Source organism: Pelophylax lessonae (assembly GCF_965119305.1).
Source record: "Pelophylax lessonae genome assembly, chromosome: 7".
Lineage (NCBI taxonomy): Eukaryota > Metazoa > Chordata > Amphibia > Anura > Ranidae > Pelophylax > Pelophylax lessonae.
Genome location: NC_138774.1, coordinates 214783093 through 214799651, shown reverse-complemented (window position 1 = coordinate 214799651; position 16559 = coordinate 214783093). Strand labels below are relative to the sequence as shown.

At 42.3% G+C, this 16559-nt stretch overlaps 1 protein-coding gene across 1 annotated transcript in view; it reads left to right on the top strand.

Moving 5' to 3' along the window:
- The window catches only part of ABCA2 (ATP binding cassette subfamily A member 2), a 259479-nt gene that overhangs the window by 132109 nt on the left and 110811 nt on the right, over positions 1-16559 (top strand). The window contains exons 3-5 of the mRNA XM_082263584.1: positions 9678-9789; positions 11539-11702; positions 16289-16410. Of these exons, the coding sequence (XP_082119710.1) occupies positions 9678-9789; positions 11539-11702; positions 16289-16410 (398 nt within the window). The remainder of the gene's footprint in view (positions 1-9677; positions 9790-11538; positions 11703-16288; positions 16411-16559) is intronic.

Genomic DNA, 16559 nt, shown 5'->3' with positions numbered 1-16559 from the left:
GCTCAAGCTTCCGTCCTCTAAGCCGACACCTTTCCTCACGCTGACAGGAGGAGAGACAGACGTCACCCTCTTCCCGGGACTCTGCTTCCCGCCAAAGACACCCTGTCATGTGCTCCCCTCAGACTTGTATCCAATCCCAGGAAGCATTGTGGCATATTCTACCCTCTGGGATAGCTACAAGCCCTGGTGTGCTATTGGTCAGGTTTCCTCCACTGTCCAATGAAAGGCCTCATTGAACACAGTGGGGAGACTCCCCAAACTCAACAGACACCTGAGAGCACATGACAGCCTAACTGAACAATTAAGGCTCCCCTGATAAGCAGGCAGGGTCACCCATATACTTTTCTTAGCACCCACCTAGGAGGGTGCTACACGTGATTTTTCCTCAATTCATCGGGTGATGATCGTGGCAAAATTGCGCCCCGATTGGGGTGCCATTAAAAATTATAGGGATCGCAAGCGTGTCCCGCTATTTGTGGTGATTTGGGATCGTGGGCAGAATCTCAGCGATTCCGCCTGCGATCAAAAACGCCTAGATGTGAACAGAGCCTTAATGATGCCCCTCCCTTCCTCAGGTGGCCAGGTTTGGGCTTGATCTCCACTTCTGTACAATTATTACAAAGTGTTATAGTGGATCAAAAATATAATATGTGTTTTATATTGTATATATGCATTGTACTCATGCTAAAATCCTTCTTTTTGGTTCTCAACCCCATCTTTGAACCCAACAGTATTTGTGAGATTCCAAACAATAATACAACGATCAGCCTTAATATTATGACCACTGACAGGTAAAGTGAATACCCCTGAATATCTCATTACAATGGCAACTGATAAACCAGTGAGAGGAATATAGTTGGCCAAGGCTCATTGATGCACGTAGGCAGCAGAGGCTGGCCTGTTTAGTCTTATCCAATAGAAGAGATACTTTAGCTCATATTGCGGAAAACATAAACGCTGGTTTAGTCAGAAAGATATCTGTAACGGAACAGGGCACCCCTGAGCGGGTACCTCTGTTGACAAATGCTCCTAGTGCTTCCCGAGGGCTCCAAGCACTCCACCAGACACCGTAAGCACTTCAGACTCCCCGAACCGCCGCAGCTTGGTTAGGGTCTTGGCATCTCCTACCCACCCTTGACCTACGACAAGGCTCCAGGTTCCTGTGGGTGAACCTCTCTTTCCCCAGAGAGTGCAGAAGAACAAGCTCTTATACAAGCTCTTACAAGAGCTCAGTGATTATCCAAGGGAGTATGGAGGACATAGCAATCCCTTGCCGCAGATTCCCCCAATAAGAGACAGGACTCTAGATTGAGGTGAACGAGCTCTAAACAACTTAATTGAACAAGACTTATATACAGTTTTCACCCACAAAGTTACCACCCAGAATGGACCTTGTTGAAGACTGAACATAATATTCACCATCCAATAGGAACAGGGTTTTACACTCTCATACAGTGTACAAAATATACAATGTGGGACAATCCCCCCTCCCCCTTAGCATCCAATCCACATTCCTAAAAGTTTCTCTTAAGGCAGACAGACAGAACAATGGGAGGTCATTAACACGTAAGGCTCCTTTCAGACGGCCGCTCCGCTGCTTAAGTCCGCTGCGGGACTTTTTTTTTTTTTTTTCCACGGAGCGGATGACATTTCTGTCATCCGCTCCGTGTGCCCGCATATCATCCCATCCGTTTGCGGATGATATGCGGACATAATGTAAGTATATGGCACTGTGGATGTCAGCGGATGACACCGCTGACATCCGATTTTCCTTCCTTTCCGTTTTTTACACGGAAGAAAAAATGGGGTTCTGTTCCATTCGTAAAAACGGAACAGAACTGACAGGAGGAAAATCGGATGTCAGCGGATGGTATTCCGCTGACACCCGCAGTGCCATTCACTTACATTATGTCCGCAAATCATCCGCAAACGGATGGGATGATTTGCGGACACACGGAGCGGCCGTGTGAAAGGACCCTAACAATGCAAAAGGGCAATCCACATTCCCTCCCAATACACAACAAAAGGAATACCTGTCTGACATTGAAAGCTATGTAATATACCCGGCATTTAGGAAGAACAGATTTCATGGCAAATGGGAATAAATCTTAATATTTCTATATGGAGATATTGCTGGCAAATATGAAGCAATCCAAACCATTACTTATCTGTCTTTAAATTCCAGTGACGGTGAATACTGTCACAATATCAGTACACACAATGCGTTACAGTTTTTTGCATATGGGGCTGTGTAGCAGCAGACCGGTCATGGTGCTCATGCTGACCCGTGTCCACAGCCAAAAGCGCCTACAATGGGCACATGAGCATTAAGCTGGACCACAGAACAATGGAAGAAGGTGGTCTGATGTGAAGAACTCAAGAATGGTTTTGAGGAACTCCACAACAAGCACAAGGTTTTGACTTGGCCTCTAAATTCTCCAGATCTCAATCTAATTGAACATCAATTGGAATGTGCTGGAAAAACAAGTGTGATCCATTGATGTGCATAGTAACTAATCAGCTTCTAGGTTTTATTGTCAAAGCTTAAAGGAGAAGTACAGCTCATTTGGCTGTACTTCTCCTGTGGATCACAGGAGTTCAGATCATTCTGCACTCCTGTGACCCATTCTCAGCAGACAGCGAGCTAAAGCATGCTGTCGGCTGACATCACAGAGCCGGTCCAGGCTCGGGAAAGATTGCCACCATATTGTCGGGATCTGCACACATGCATTGAGCGGCAACTGGCCCAGACTCTCAGTGAGCCGCTGAGAGCCTGAGCCGGCCGCTCCCGACCCTCCACAGCCAAGCGCTCCAGTAAGTGCTGGAGGGGCAGAGCAAAGAGCCACTGACTGACAGTCACCAGCTTTCTGCCCACAGAGCTGTGAGAACCGAGCGATCGGCGGTGTTTGATCGCTCAGTTCTCAGTGTTAGAGCCGGTGGGGAAAAGATGCAGCATCGGACCGATGTTGCCTCCAGCCAGGTAAGTATGATTTAAAAAAAAACTTTAATTTGGTTACCCTAATTCTGGCGAACGTACCCGCTTCCTTTGCTTACTATGCATTATGTATTGGTCCCTGACCTGGGTCAGTCGATCACTGTTCGTTAATAGTCTGTACTCTATAGCACATGCTTTTTCTGTGTTTTTATGAAAATTCTGAATGTTCTTATCCACTGCATGCAAATTTTATATCTGTTCTTTCTTTATATACTAATAAAAATCATTGTACCACCAGAAAAAAAAAAAAAAATCACATACTTCTCTTGTAATTGAACAATTAGAAGCTGATTGGTTACTATGTACAGCTGCACCAGATTATGTGTGCACCAGTTTTTAGAAATGTTCCCCCAGTGTGATTTTATTACTCTTAGCAACCATTTATCATCCACTTTAAGCTGCCCATGCTGCATTAGAACCCGGAATAGAGAATCTGCTTGTATCAGTTTCAAGAACAGGTCTTCAAGACACTCAGGTTCCAGAGATGTGCAGTAACCCTTAGCAACCAATCAGCAGTCAGCGTTCAGCACCTGGAGTAGACAAAATGTATCACTGATTGGTTGCTACCGGTCATCACTGATCTTTACACACATTTTGCACCCTCCCATAAATCCATGACATGTACCACTGAAAACAAATCATTTTTATCTGTCATTTGATGTTTATGATTTGAATATTTATTTTATTTTTTCCTTTTTTTCATGTTTTTTTTTGGTTTTCATTCCTCATCACCGTCTGACTCCACATCGCATGCTGCAGTCTGTAAGTGGTCCGGTGGTTTACTAGTTAAAACTGTGTGTAGCAGCCTATGTTAATGTCTGACCTTTTCCTTCCACGTTAAGCTGTCTCTGTGCCATGTGCTATGGTCCAAACAAAACCACAAACCTCGCCTTTTGTACACATAATAAACCACACATCATCTCCTCTTGTCATGTTGGCTGTGGAGCAATAATACTGAGTAATCTGCTGACAGATTACTGTATGCAGTGCATTTAGAGTATATCTCTGCCCAAGGCTTTATTTTTTTTTTGAGTTTTGGATAGTATAAGGATAAAGTTAGAACCCCTTTCAGCTGTCTGTGTACCATCACTTTTTGTTTTGGTGACTGTTGTCCCAAAATTGTCATCGGAATGGGAGCTGGGAGTAAAATTTCAAATGGGGTACGTGTTTTGGTGACAGTTGTAGGGTCCCCCCCATATTGCAGAGGTTTCATCGCACTTCCTTTTTTTAGTCTTCAAGACAGGAAGCAACGGCAAATCTCAATGCAAGAATACAAATTTAAAAAAAAAAAAAAAAGTTTAGGGTATAGATAGATTTCGATGCAGCAACCCACCAAATCCAGTATACTATGTGAGTTGCTAAAATAATTTTTCAGAATATTTCCAGGCCTGAAGCCAAAGCTGAAATCTGCCTGGGACAAAATTGCTGTATGGACGTGACAAACATTTGCTCAACCACAATGCAAACTAGAAAAAGTTTGTGCAAAATGTATGATTCCTTCATATTTTTTTTTTCTTTTAAGTCTGCGGTGGTTTAAAACCTAGAACAAAAAAACCCATAAGTGAACAAAAGATGTGCATGTGAAACACGCACACTAAAAAGTGCACTTAAGGGTGTGCTTTAGTCCACCCCCCCCAAAAGGGGAGGACCTCCACTCTGACCCCCCAGGGTGCTAGGCTCCTGGCTGGGACATGGGTTTACATGGTCTGCCTAGCCAGAAGGCCTGGCAGACCTGTTCTTCTAGGCCAGCCAAAGCCAATCCCGAATACTAGGTCAGGGGAGCTCTCCCAACAGGGAGACCCCCCCCCAGTGGCAGGGGAGGAAGGAACCCGAGGGCCACACATCCTCCCCTTAGATGTCAGAGTAAGCCAGAGGAACTCATACCCTTCATCCAGTGAAAAACGCACACAAAAGTGAAAGGTGACAAACGTGGGAGAAAAAAAATAAATTGAAAATAATAAATTGGCCATGCATGTCGATGCACTGGCCAGGCCTTGAAGGCCCAGAGGCCGGTAGACAAAAATTGCATCAGGACTTAGCCAAATGGCCCAGCCCAAATTTAGCGACTGTGACCATGTGATCTGTTCACATTGTGGGCTCCCACACCTTACTAAGGGCACCCCTAGGGGACCTCTCTCAGGGGGGCACAGACATGGCACACTGTCTGCCTTCCCAGCCCATGGCCAGACAAGGTAGAGCGCTCAAACCAGGAGGTAATGAACCCTTCCAGCTTTCCTGGGGAGAATTTACTTCTGGCCTCTAATTACCTATGGGTGCTCCGGTTTCAATTCCTGCCAGTACTAACCTTCCAGGCCCCCATCATTCCAGCAGGGTCTCATAGTCAATACTTAATAATAATAATAATAGTCCAACCTTGGTTAGGTCAGAATGATAATCCCCCCCCCCCCCCCCAGCTAGATCACTGATAAGAACAGATACTACACTTGATCTTAGCCAAAAGGCAGAGAAGCAATTCCTTCCTAATACCGTAAGTGGCATCTAGTGGTTATAATGTGGTATCTTCCTGATTTGAGATATTATGGCATTATGGCCACTGGATGGTGTCATTGCGGCCACTGGATGGTGTCATTGTTGTGTATCAGTGACAGCACAGTATAGGTTTGATTGGCCATTTGTTACAATTGGCGTCACAGATGGTGTGTAAGATCGTAGGAAATAATAATGTTACAGAAAATACAACAATTTTTCATTGCAGCTGCATGAATGTTTGATACATGGAATGTTTGTCACATTCGTACAGGGATTTTTCTATAAATTGACCCCTATGATTCTAGGTGTTAGGAACGCAGCTGTGCATTGCATACAATGACATTTTTTCCATCTCTAAATTCTGAGATTTCATATAGAAAAAATCAAGGGCATTATGTGCGTATTATGTAAGTTTTATTGTTAATTTTTATCCTGACGTAAGTTCTGCCCTTTTTAAGATGTTATTTTTCATATGACTGAATAAAGCTATCTAATTTTTTTTAAATGTTAAAAAAATCACACGCATACTACATGTACCTAATATGGTACTCAAAAAGACCTGAACAGGCACAAAGGCTGGCTAACATGGAGGTGCTTATGTTTTCTCTTGTCTAACACGGAACAGAACCTCAGAACAGAATAGGTGCAATATCCAGATCTTTGGAGGGTGCTCTGCGGGGGGCTTTGTGTTAGAGGCGGGTTTTACAACACCTATCTTGTATCTGTATACAGTAGAACCCTTTCTGGACTCAGGTTAATGCCTTTGGAGAGAAGGGCATACTGTAATTTCTTCTCTTCTTGAGTATATGGTATGAGTATACAGTGGCTTCTTTTCTGCTCTCTTGCTGTTTTGCTGTAGTGACTTCTCTCCTGCACTAAGAATAGATGATACCATTGTGATTCTCTCTGTGATCATTTTACCCAGGATTTGGCCACTAAATCCAAGATCCGAATTCATGTTCCTTTCTCCATCTAACCTGTCTTTTAACCCTTCTGCTGGCAGAATATCATGCTCACAAGAAGATCCTTTACATGTTTCGTCTCCGCTCCCGTAGGAAGGAGAAAGATGACTAATACTAATACTTATAATTATACCTGTATTGTTATTTCTCCTTTGTAATTATTCTTCTAAAATCACTGATCTACCCTCTTTGTATATAATATGAGAGCTATTTATAAAGCATTGACTAGTCATTTTTGCCGGATTTTTAGCATACTTTTATTCTAGTTTCCCAGTTAGGCCCCTTTCACACTTGTGCAACTTGTCCTGCGACTTGGGACTGCAAATTTGCATGACAAGTCGTACCCCATGATTTCCAATGAGTACCATTCATATCTGTGCGACTTCAAACACTTTGGTCCAACTTTGATGCGATTTGAGGTCCATGGGCCTGAAGATTACACAGACATTGCTTCAAGTTGTGTCAAAGTCGCGTGACTTTCAGGTCATACAAGTATGAAAGGGGCCTAAGTTGAATTTTCCTAAACAATGGAATAAGTTTAGTGAATGCATGTCCAAAATCAGTAAATTTCTGACTGTACCTCTTTATAAATAGCCCCCTTTTATATTATTGAATTGCTGTGTCCTTAACAACATCTTAAAGTAGAACTCCACTCTTCTCTAACATCTGTTAGTATGAGGCAGGACAGTGATGTGATCAACGTATTGCTTACCTTTTTCTATTTTGCCTGTATGACTTCTTGAAGTATCCATTTTACCAAGTGCAAAATACTGCAGTTTTGTTAATGGCCAGGTTGCCTATATCAACAAGTGAATGCTCACATTCCTAAAACAGTTACGCAAAGTGGAGTAGAAGTGGGTTTGTTGCCCATAGTAACCTGAATGCTGGTTTAATTTTAAAAAGATAAAAGAAAGTAACAATAAAAGCAAGTAACAGCTCCATTCAACTCTAGTTTTTATTAGCTACTCATTAGAAATTAAGATTTGTTTACTAGTCGCCAACTACAAGGTTTAAATACTTTCAATTGTGAGTGTGCCCAGGCTATGGCCACTCAAATGTTTGCATACTCTTAACAAGCTTTAAATAAACCCTCTCTGACTCTGTAATTATAGGCATTGTGGAGCAATTCATTCTCAAAGCAATAAAGGCAGTGCAAGTCCAGTATCAGCATTCTGCTCTCTCCTCCTTCCTGTGCATATGCTTTATATGCTTTATGTTTACATAAATAAGGGACCTGCAGAGTGCCGAGCCTCTGATTATCGATGAGGCATTAACCATTGAATAAACCCCCCCCCCTCCCAAAACGACCAGACGACACATTTACTTTTTGGAGTCAAATGGCCATAGCAGCCTTTTTATTACAAAAATCAATAAAATACAGTATTAAAGAGAACAAGCTTAATGCGTATATTACAATCAATGCATAACCACTAAACACAATCAGATAATCCTGCCAGGTCTAAGGTCCTTGAAGGTCGATATAATTCCGAAAAACCGGTTGTTTCTGTCACCCAATTATAAGCCCCCAGCCTCTGGGACTAATTAACCACTTACTACCAAATACAATATTAATTAGAACCCAGATGTTACCAACGTATAATTAGGAAGGGACATCCATACAAGAGTTGGCCCAACCCATTATTCTCCACCATTTTGAACCAGCACCGCCTTCAAAGACCCAATAGACCCCCTCCCAGCTGCTATGACAAGAATAAAGGAACCCAGAAAACCAAAAGGCCAACTAAAAACAAAACTCCCAAAACCCACCAAATATCCACCAGCACTGCAAAAACTGAAAGCTCCCACCAACCAAAATAAAACAAGGAAGGGAAGGTGGGAGAAAACTGTCTGATGTGTCACAAGCTCAGACAAGATTCCCCCTCTTTACTACCCCTTACAGGACGCACCCTCCTCCCTGGACCCTCCAATCCGGTAAGTTTGCTACCTATTTCAAAATATCACCATACCAACCCTCCACCTCTTCTGCCCACCCCATTCATGATGACCCTCCTCCTAGTTTCACTTGGATCTAGCCCATTAGCTTTATAAGGCTGGCAAGCTGCCAACTAACAGTGGGGAAAAAAAGTAAATCTAAAATACTTCTGTGGATGAATTAGTCCACGGTGTCTGCAGCTATAGAGGTCAGTAAGGGGAGGTTTATTTACTGTTTGTTAAGAATATGTAAATATTTAACTGTCAGTAACCTGGCCACACCTGCCACAAGCTCACAGCTCTTCTTCCACATTCCAAATATGGAGTTCTCAGGTGCAAACTGCTGCCCCGGGATGCCATATTTTGGTTTTACATAGCCAACCCCTTAAAAGTTTGATATTCTGTTGTGGCGAACTGGAAGTCTAGCAAAGTCACATTCTGTGTAAGATTACATATCAAGTAAAAAAAAAAAAAGGATTTGCAGTACATACTAGTGCTGGGATTAGAAGAGCATTTCTGCAGTGGTTGTAGGCTTTCTCTAAATAGAATATATAATGGTTTTGTAGCTATTTTATTTTATTTTATTTTATTATGGTCAGCACTAAACAAATTACACATTGTACACAATTTAATTTTCAATTAGGTAAATTAAAAAAAAGGTATAATATTTGTATGCAGTGTACTACCCAGCCAGGAGATGGAGTACTAGTCTTCTTTACATATATTCAGCTATTTTAACCTTTTAGCTCTGCTGATAGATGTTTGTTTTAAACAGAACTCAGTGATTCATCAGGGCAGTGACCTTCCCCTATATGATAGCTTTGCAGAACATTTCAGTTAGACAAAGGGAGCTGTAAAGCAAGCAGCATTGTTGTGGGTATATGCTGCTTAGTGTATATATGTGCATGTGTATTATTTTTTTAATACATAAAAAGCCATATAAAACTTAAAAAGGTTCTAAAACCAATTCAAATCCATTACACATTCCCTTTTAAGCACAATGGATACTTCAAAAGGCAAAGCAGACATTACACAATAAGATGACCAATATATTCGTTTACCTTCTTATTTTTATAAATATATTTTTATTCAATTTGAATTTATTCTTAATATTTCTTTTGTTGATCTGCAGTTTTGCCTCATGTCAGAATTGCAGGGAAAGGTAGAGTGATATTTTTGGACAAAACACCTTTTTTCCTATCACCGCTTATTAATCTGGGACACTTGTCTTATCCTCAGCCGTTGTCTCGTGTCTTCAAGTCACTGATTTTACGTTTTTTGTCTACCCTGCTTCGCAGCCTTCTACACTGCGGCTCCACTTACCTCTGCTGGGATACTGCCAGTTATGCAGTCCCTGTGTCCTGATGGCCAAAGAAATGAGTATGGCTTCCTGCAATACACCAACTCCACGTAAGTAGAGCCAGTCCCTTTAAATTTGATCAAAATACCACTTCATATCAGTGATAATGAAGCTCCAAAGCAGAACTCCAGGAAAATATATAAAATATTTATGTTCACTGAATACAAGGCATTCTGTGATTTGAAGAGGGGACAGATTAATAGCACAAACCCCCCCCCCCCTCCAATCACAGAATGCCTTGTATTCAGTGAAAATAATACAAGACTTTTCATGAATGGAGGAGGTGGAGAGAAAAGGACCCGCTATGGGAACTGTACTGCAGCCAGAATTGTAAGTTTTTAAGTGTTTACTGCAGTGTATGAGAGTAGTGAAACTAACAGTTCTAGCAAGCACAGCAGCAGCCACACATAAGGCATACATCATCAGTGGTAACTTATTCTTACATTGCAAATGTCCAAAAATATTTATATTTTTTACTGGAGTTCAGCTTTAGCTTTCAAAATTCAAAAGACAGGCACTGTGTTTTTTATGAAAGCGGATCTTAGCAGACTGCCATCCCTCCTATGTAAACAAACGGCATATGTTTCTAGGCTGTTAGGCCTAATGCACATGGCAGGTTTGGCCTCTTCACATCAAATCTCAACATTTTTGAGCTCCCTCGAGGCACAGCTGTAGCATCCAGCCCCGCTGCCAACCGCCTTTCATAGATTTGACAGGCTGAAATACACTATATTGTCAAAAGTTTAGGGACGCCTGCCTTTACACACACATGAACTTTAACGGCATCCCACTCTTAGTCTGTAGGGTTCAATATTGAGTTGGCCCACCCTTTGCAGCTATAACAGCTTCAACTCTTCTGGGAAGGCTGTCCACAAGTTTTAGAAGTGTGTCTATGGGAATGTTTGACCATTCTTCCAGAAGTGTATTTGTGAGGTCGGGCACTGATGTTTGGACGAGAAGGCCTGGCTTGCAGTCTCCGCTCTAATTCATTGCAAAGGTGTTCTGTCGGGTTTTTATTTTTTTTTACTCTTTTTATTTTTTCACTTTCCCTTTATTTTTTTTATTTTCTCATCACTTTTTTCCCATTACAAGGAATGTAAACATCCCTTGTAATAGTAATAGGGCATGACAGGTCTCCTTTATGGAGAGATCTGGGGTCTAGAAGTCCCCACATCTTTCCTCTATGGAAAGCTTGAAATAAAAAAAAATCTCAGGCTTTCCAGGAAAAAAAGGATGTCTTTACATCTGCTAGAGCCGCCGGAAGTGATGTCATGACATCGCTTTTGGCCTCAGAGGGTCATAGAGATGTCCCAGGACCACCTGGGTCACAGCCAGCCCTATGGTAAACCGCTGCTGCCAGCGGATTCATTCTCTGGCTCCCCAATCGCACCGGAGAGACTGGAGAAGCACTGAAGGGTGGCAGGAGAGGACGTCCCTTAAAAGCAATCAAGCGGCTAAACAGGAACTATGATGGCTTTTACAAAATAGGGAATCAGCAGCTGAAAAAAATAGATATATGGACGATGCCTGTAGCTGCACCCATCATTTAGATATCCTCACTCAAAATAAATGACGTCATATGACAACTACCCGGGGGAAGTGGTTAAACTTTATTTGAATAACAAATACATAACTGCATTAATTGGTATTGTTTCATATCTTACTGCAGATCAGTTTTAAAGGTAGCAGAACTTGTTTTATGTGTCACTCAATCTTTCGATAAGGAATATTTTGGAGGACATTAGCATTGTCCTGGTATTTAGCTATCTAGGTGTGTCTTGCTTCTCTGTTACCTGCAGGGTCACAGAACTCCTGGAAAGACTTACAGAGGTGGGTGAGAATAGCAACCTGTTTGATACAGACCGGCCTGGCCTGGAAGAGGAGCTGGAATCCCTAAAGCATCATTTGGAATCTCTCAGCAGTGATCACAGTTCCCTGGAGAATCACTTCCACCCCCAGTCAGGTATAGTCTGTCTGATTCTCATCTCTAGAGCAGTGTTTTGCAACCTTTTTTTAGTCAAGGCACCCTTTAAACATTATGGACAATCTCGGGGCACCCTATTTTAAAATGTATAAACTATTCCAATCGTTTAACATAATGCACCAACATCCACAAGTCCAAGTAGAACACCAAACATTAAAGGGGATTTATTCTTCCAAAGCGAATACACTTTTGCAAACTGGTACTGACTTGAATTCAAATATTTCTCCATCACTCAGCTAATGTGACCCCACGGCTGATGGAAAAGGGGCAGGGGAGGGTCAAACAAGGATGCTATGCAGGCGAGTGACATCCTTCTCATTAACATTGGTCATTCGGAAGCCAGCAGCTAGAAGGTTCTAATGATGTACAATGAACCTGTGACTTAGTGTTACTAAAAGGCCGGCTTCATCCACACGCCGGCTTCTATACAATTTCTAGACATTTTGCCTTCGCTCCCCTGAAGAAACCTCAAGGCACCCCAGGGTTCCTTGGCACCCTGGTTAAAAAGGCTGCTTTAGAGTAAGACCACATCTACTAGGCTTACAAAATTAGCAGTCGTAGGCCTTCAGATGAGAGGTCCAGAGAACTCATTACAAGCACTGTACAGTTTATGTTCTCCGAACTACTTGAGTATTTCTTCTTCTCATCTGAATTGGCCAAGCCTTGGCTAGTAGTGAAACCTACATATTTACAAAAAAGTGCACACATGCAAAAGAAATGACTATCAAATATAAAGGCAATCAATGAATGAATAAAAATGGGGATTTAGTCCCACCATATGGCCATATCGTGCTCAAGCCCACCACTGCGTCAAAGTACCCCATTATCAGTGGGTCCTACACTATTCATATAAAAAAGGATGAATCCAGCTTCTCAAACCATTGGAGATACTTATTATTTTTGGAGATTATTGGAGATATCTCCAATGGTTTGAGAAGCTGGATTCATCCTTTTTTATATGGATAGTGTAGGACCCACTGATAATGGGGTACTTTGACGTAGTGGTGGGCTTGAGCACGATATGGCCATATGGTGGGACTAAATCCCCATTTTTATTCATTCATTGATTGCCTTTATATTTGATAGTCATTTCTTTTGCATGTGTGCGCTTTTTTGTAAATATGTATGTCTCTTGGTCTATAGCTGCACCAGCTTTAGAAATGCATGTTCAGGGTGTGCTCCCCCAGCTCCTAGTAGTGAAACCTGACTTCCTAAATTAGTAATCACTAAACCTAAAGCCGCCTAAAACAGAAGGTTTTGGTGAAAGAAAAAAGATAAGAACATCTGTCAGGTTTTTATCACTATCTGTGTCTCCAATTGGAAGATGTCCCTCTTTGTTTGTCCTTGGGCCATTGTTACCTGGGCAGAAAGTGATTGGAAATCCAAAGCTTATACAACTGTCACCAGGTATAGAAGCGACATCTTTCAGTGACAACTGTCTAAAAGGGGATTTCCACTTACTTTGGAGAGAATTTCTGTTTTGTTTCCGGGAACAGGAAGTGAAGGGAATATCTGGTGGAGCTTTTATCAATTAAATTTCCTATTGAAAGTTGTGGCTATAGATACGTGTTAAAGCAGAGCTCCACCCAAAAGGGGAAGTTCCGCCTTAAGCACTCCTCTCCCCCAAATATGCCACATTTGCCCTGTCATTTTTGGGGGAGAGGGGTAAACAGGTACCTAGTTTTGACAGGTACCTGTTCCCACTTCTTCTCCAGCCGCTGTTCTCCTCCTCCCTCTCGCCTTGTAATCTTCTGGGACACGTCAGAGGTTCCAGAATATTGCCCAACAATTGGGGAGGTGCTGCTTGCACATGCACAGTGCGCAACTGGCTGTAAAGCCATAAGCCAGGAGTCTTCAAACAAATGGCCCTCCAGTTGTTCAGGAACTACAATTCCCATCATGGCTAGTCTTGTCCGTGAATGTCAGAGTTTTACAATACCTCCTGGGATGTGTAGTTCCACAACAGCTGGGGGGCCATAGTTTGAGGATCCCTGCCATAAACTGTCATAGCTTGGTTGCCCACACTTGCAATGCTGGCACCGCATCAGAGAATGAGGCTTCGGGCGGCCGCATTGCTGGACCAAGGGACAGGTGAGTGTGTGTTTATAAAAAGTCAGCAGCTACACTTTTTTAGCTGCTGACTTTTAATAAACACAAAATGAGTGGAACGCCGCTTTAAAGTTTAACTCCAGGTATGTTTTTTTTTGCATAGTTACATTGGCCCTGCTTGGATCAATATAAGTATACACATTTTACACCTGTGGGACTGCTGTGGAAGCAGAGAATCACTTTAGCAATTGCAGTTCCTTCAGTGACCGCTGCTGTCTCCTGGGTCACGTGCCAATCGTCTGCCCTTCTGCATAGTTAAAACGCTTCACTCACTTAGCATAGCCGCCATTTAAAAAAAAATCCTTGTATTTATTTAAATAAATACAAGGTGTTCTCTGATTATACAAGATGGAGAGGCAGGGAATGGACGTCACGATCCCCCCTCCACCTTACCCAATCAGAGAATGCCTTCATCTAAAAAGAAAATACAAGATGTTTTGTAAATTGCGGCCATGTAAAGCGAGCAGTCCTCTGCATTCGCAATGAGCAGGGCAACCACTTGGCAAAGGACCCAGAATGCCATGCCATTTAGTGAGAGGACTACTACACTGTGATCGCTGCTGTGGCTACCACAGTGATGATCAACTTCCACAACGCTTCCACAGGTATAGAATATGTATCCTTTCATTTGTCCAAGCTGGATCTATGTAACTACGCAGTTAAAAAAACATACTTGGAGTTCAGTTTAAAGCTAGTCTGTAGTCACTGGCTCACAAAGCCCTGATTAGTTTCTAAAACACAAGGAGAACTTGGGAAATCTGAGCTTTCCTATATGCAAATGCTGATTTCAACAGAAGCGATGCTTGGCTCCACTGCTTTCTATGCATATTCTGTCTGCTGTACAATAACATGGGCATAGTTGCCAGTAGTTTAAAGCCCAACTGCAATATCATTCTAATTCAGCTAAATACGCTGAAGGTACATTAAAACAAAAGGGTGCAAAGTCTTAAAGTCCATTTTCTTTAGAAACCAGCCACAGCTTGAAGGGTAAAGCCTAGCTCCTGCCAGCAGGAGAAGACTCTTGCTCTGTGCAGAATCAGTAGTCTCTCTGCAGAGATCCAACACTAGAGATAGAGCTCTTCAATCAGCAGGGAGTTTAAGCTTTGCTGATTGCGGAATTATAGCTCTAACTCAGCGGGGTGAGTGTCGACCATTTGCAAAGAGACCTCTGCTTCTACAGAGAGGTCCTCCCTGCAACATAATGGCTGTTCTATGATGACCTTCTATTGAGGCTGTGGTTTCTTTCTAAAGATAACTAACTAAAAGAGCCTCTTTCACCCAGTTGACACAGAGGTGTCCCTCTTTCTATACTCCTCACCGACCAGGACTGCACACAGAATCATTGCTCCATACTACCGCTTGATACTACCGCTTGATACCAGATATCCATTTATTTTCTTTTTGGATATACACATTAGCCAAACCGGGCTTCTGATAAACTATGGACAAAGCCCACGTGGACTACCCCATCTACTGAAGGGATTGACAACAGCTGATCGTAGGATGATTACTGTGATTGACTTTGTTTATACCTGTATGTATACATTTTGAGAGCTTGGCTGTAGGCTTTCCTGAAGAAGTGGGCAGTGACCCCTGAAACGCAAGTGCGTCGAGAAATCACAGCAACTAAAGCCCCGTACACACGTACCGATGGTCGGCTTACAAATGTTCCTCTTTTCTCCCCGGGATGTCGGTGTCTGCTGAAAAGTGCAAAGACAGCACAAGGACAGCACAAGAATTTTGTCCACCGACTGCAGAAGTGATGTCATGTAATGGTTAACTTTCCCTGTGTTTTCTATTTTCTGAGCATGCCCAGTCTTGCAAATCTGCGGTCTGTCGGCCGAATTCTGTACTGACAGGCGAACAATCGTCCGTTCTGGTGTCGGCATACAAATATTTTCATGTTTGCAAGAAAGACTTTTGTCCGCGGATTGTGCGCAGACATCTGTCGGAGGCACCATACTAACACGCGTACAATCGGCAGATCCTTCGTCCACCGACGTTTGTATGCCGACGATCGGTACGTGTGTACGGGCCTTTACCCATCAACCTGTTCATGTAGGGTGGATGTTGGAACTCTCATTGAGTAGTATAATACAATTAATGCACGTCTTTGTGAAAGAATGTTGTATTTTGATGATTTTTGTACATGATTTTATATTTTGTATAATAAAATTACTGACAATTTTTTCAAGTGGTACCGTCAAAGTCCTCCATTTAGTAGTTAGGTTTTTTGTGCAACTAACTGCAAGACTCTGCACTGCTTTGATTTTATGCAGGTGCACTGTTTTAAACTGAAAGTTCAGTTGGTCGTTCAAATAATTTTTTTAGGAAACTTTACCACTGTGTTGAGCTTGCCACATACTCTGTAGACCACACTTAAATACAATAACATTGTTATGCATTTATAAATATATAATCTTCTTTTTTGCATTTTTTGCATTTCCATGGTGCAGGTTTTACTCTGGACTCGGTGGTTAAAAACAAGACAAGTTTTCGGGAATTCCTTCATTCTAATCTTTCTTTACCCAGTAATATTGTTGACTTATTGGCTGGATCCAGTATCAATTTACAGGAGGTGAGCTGTTAATGTACACAACATATACCCGGTGCATGTATATGGATTGGGTCACTTCTCAACTCAAAAAGGGTAGATTCTTGTGCAACCTTATAAGAGGAATTGATCTGCCAGTGTCACCTCCTGATGTGTGAATGGGTAGAGGAGTC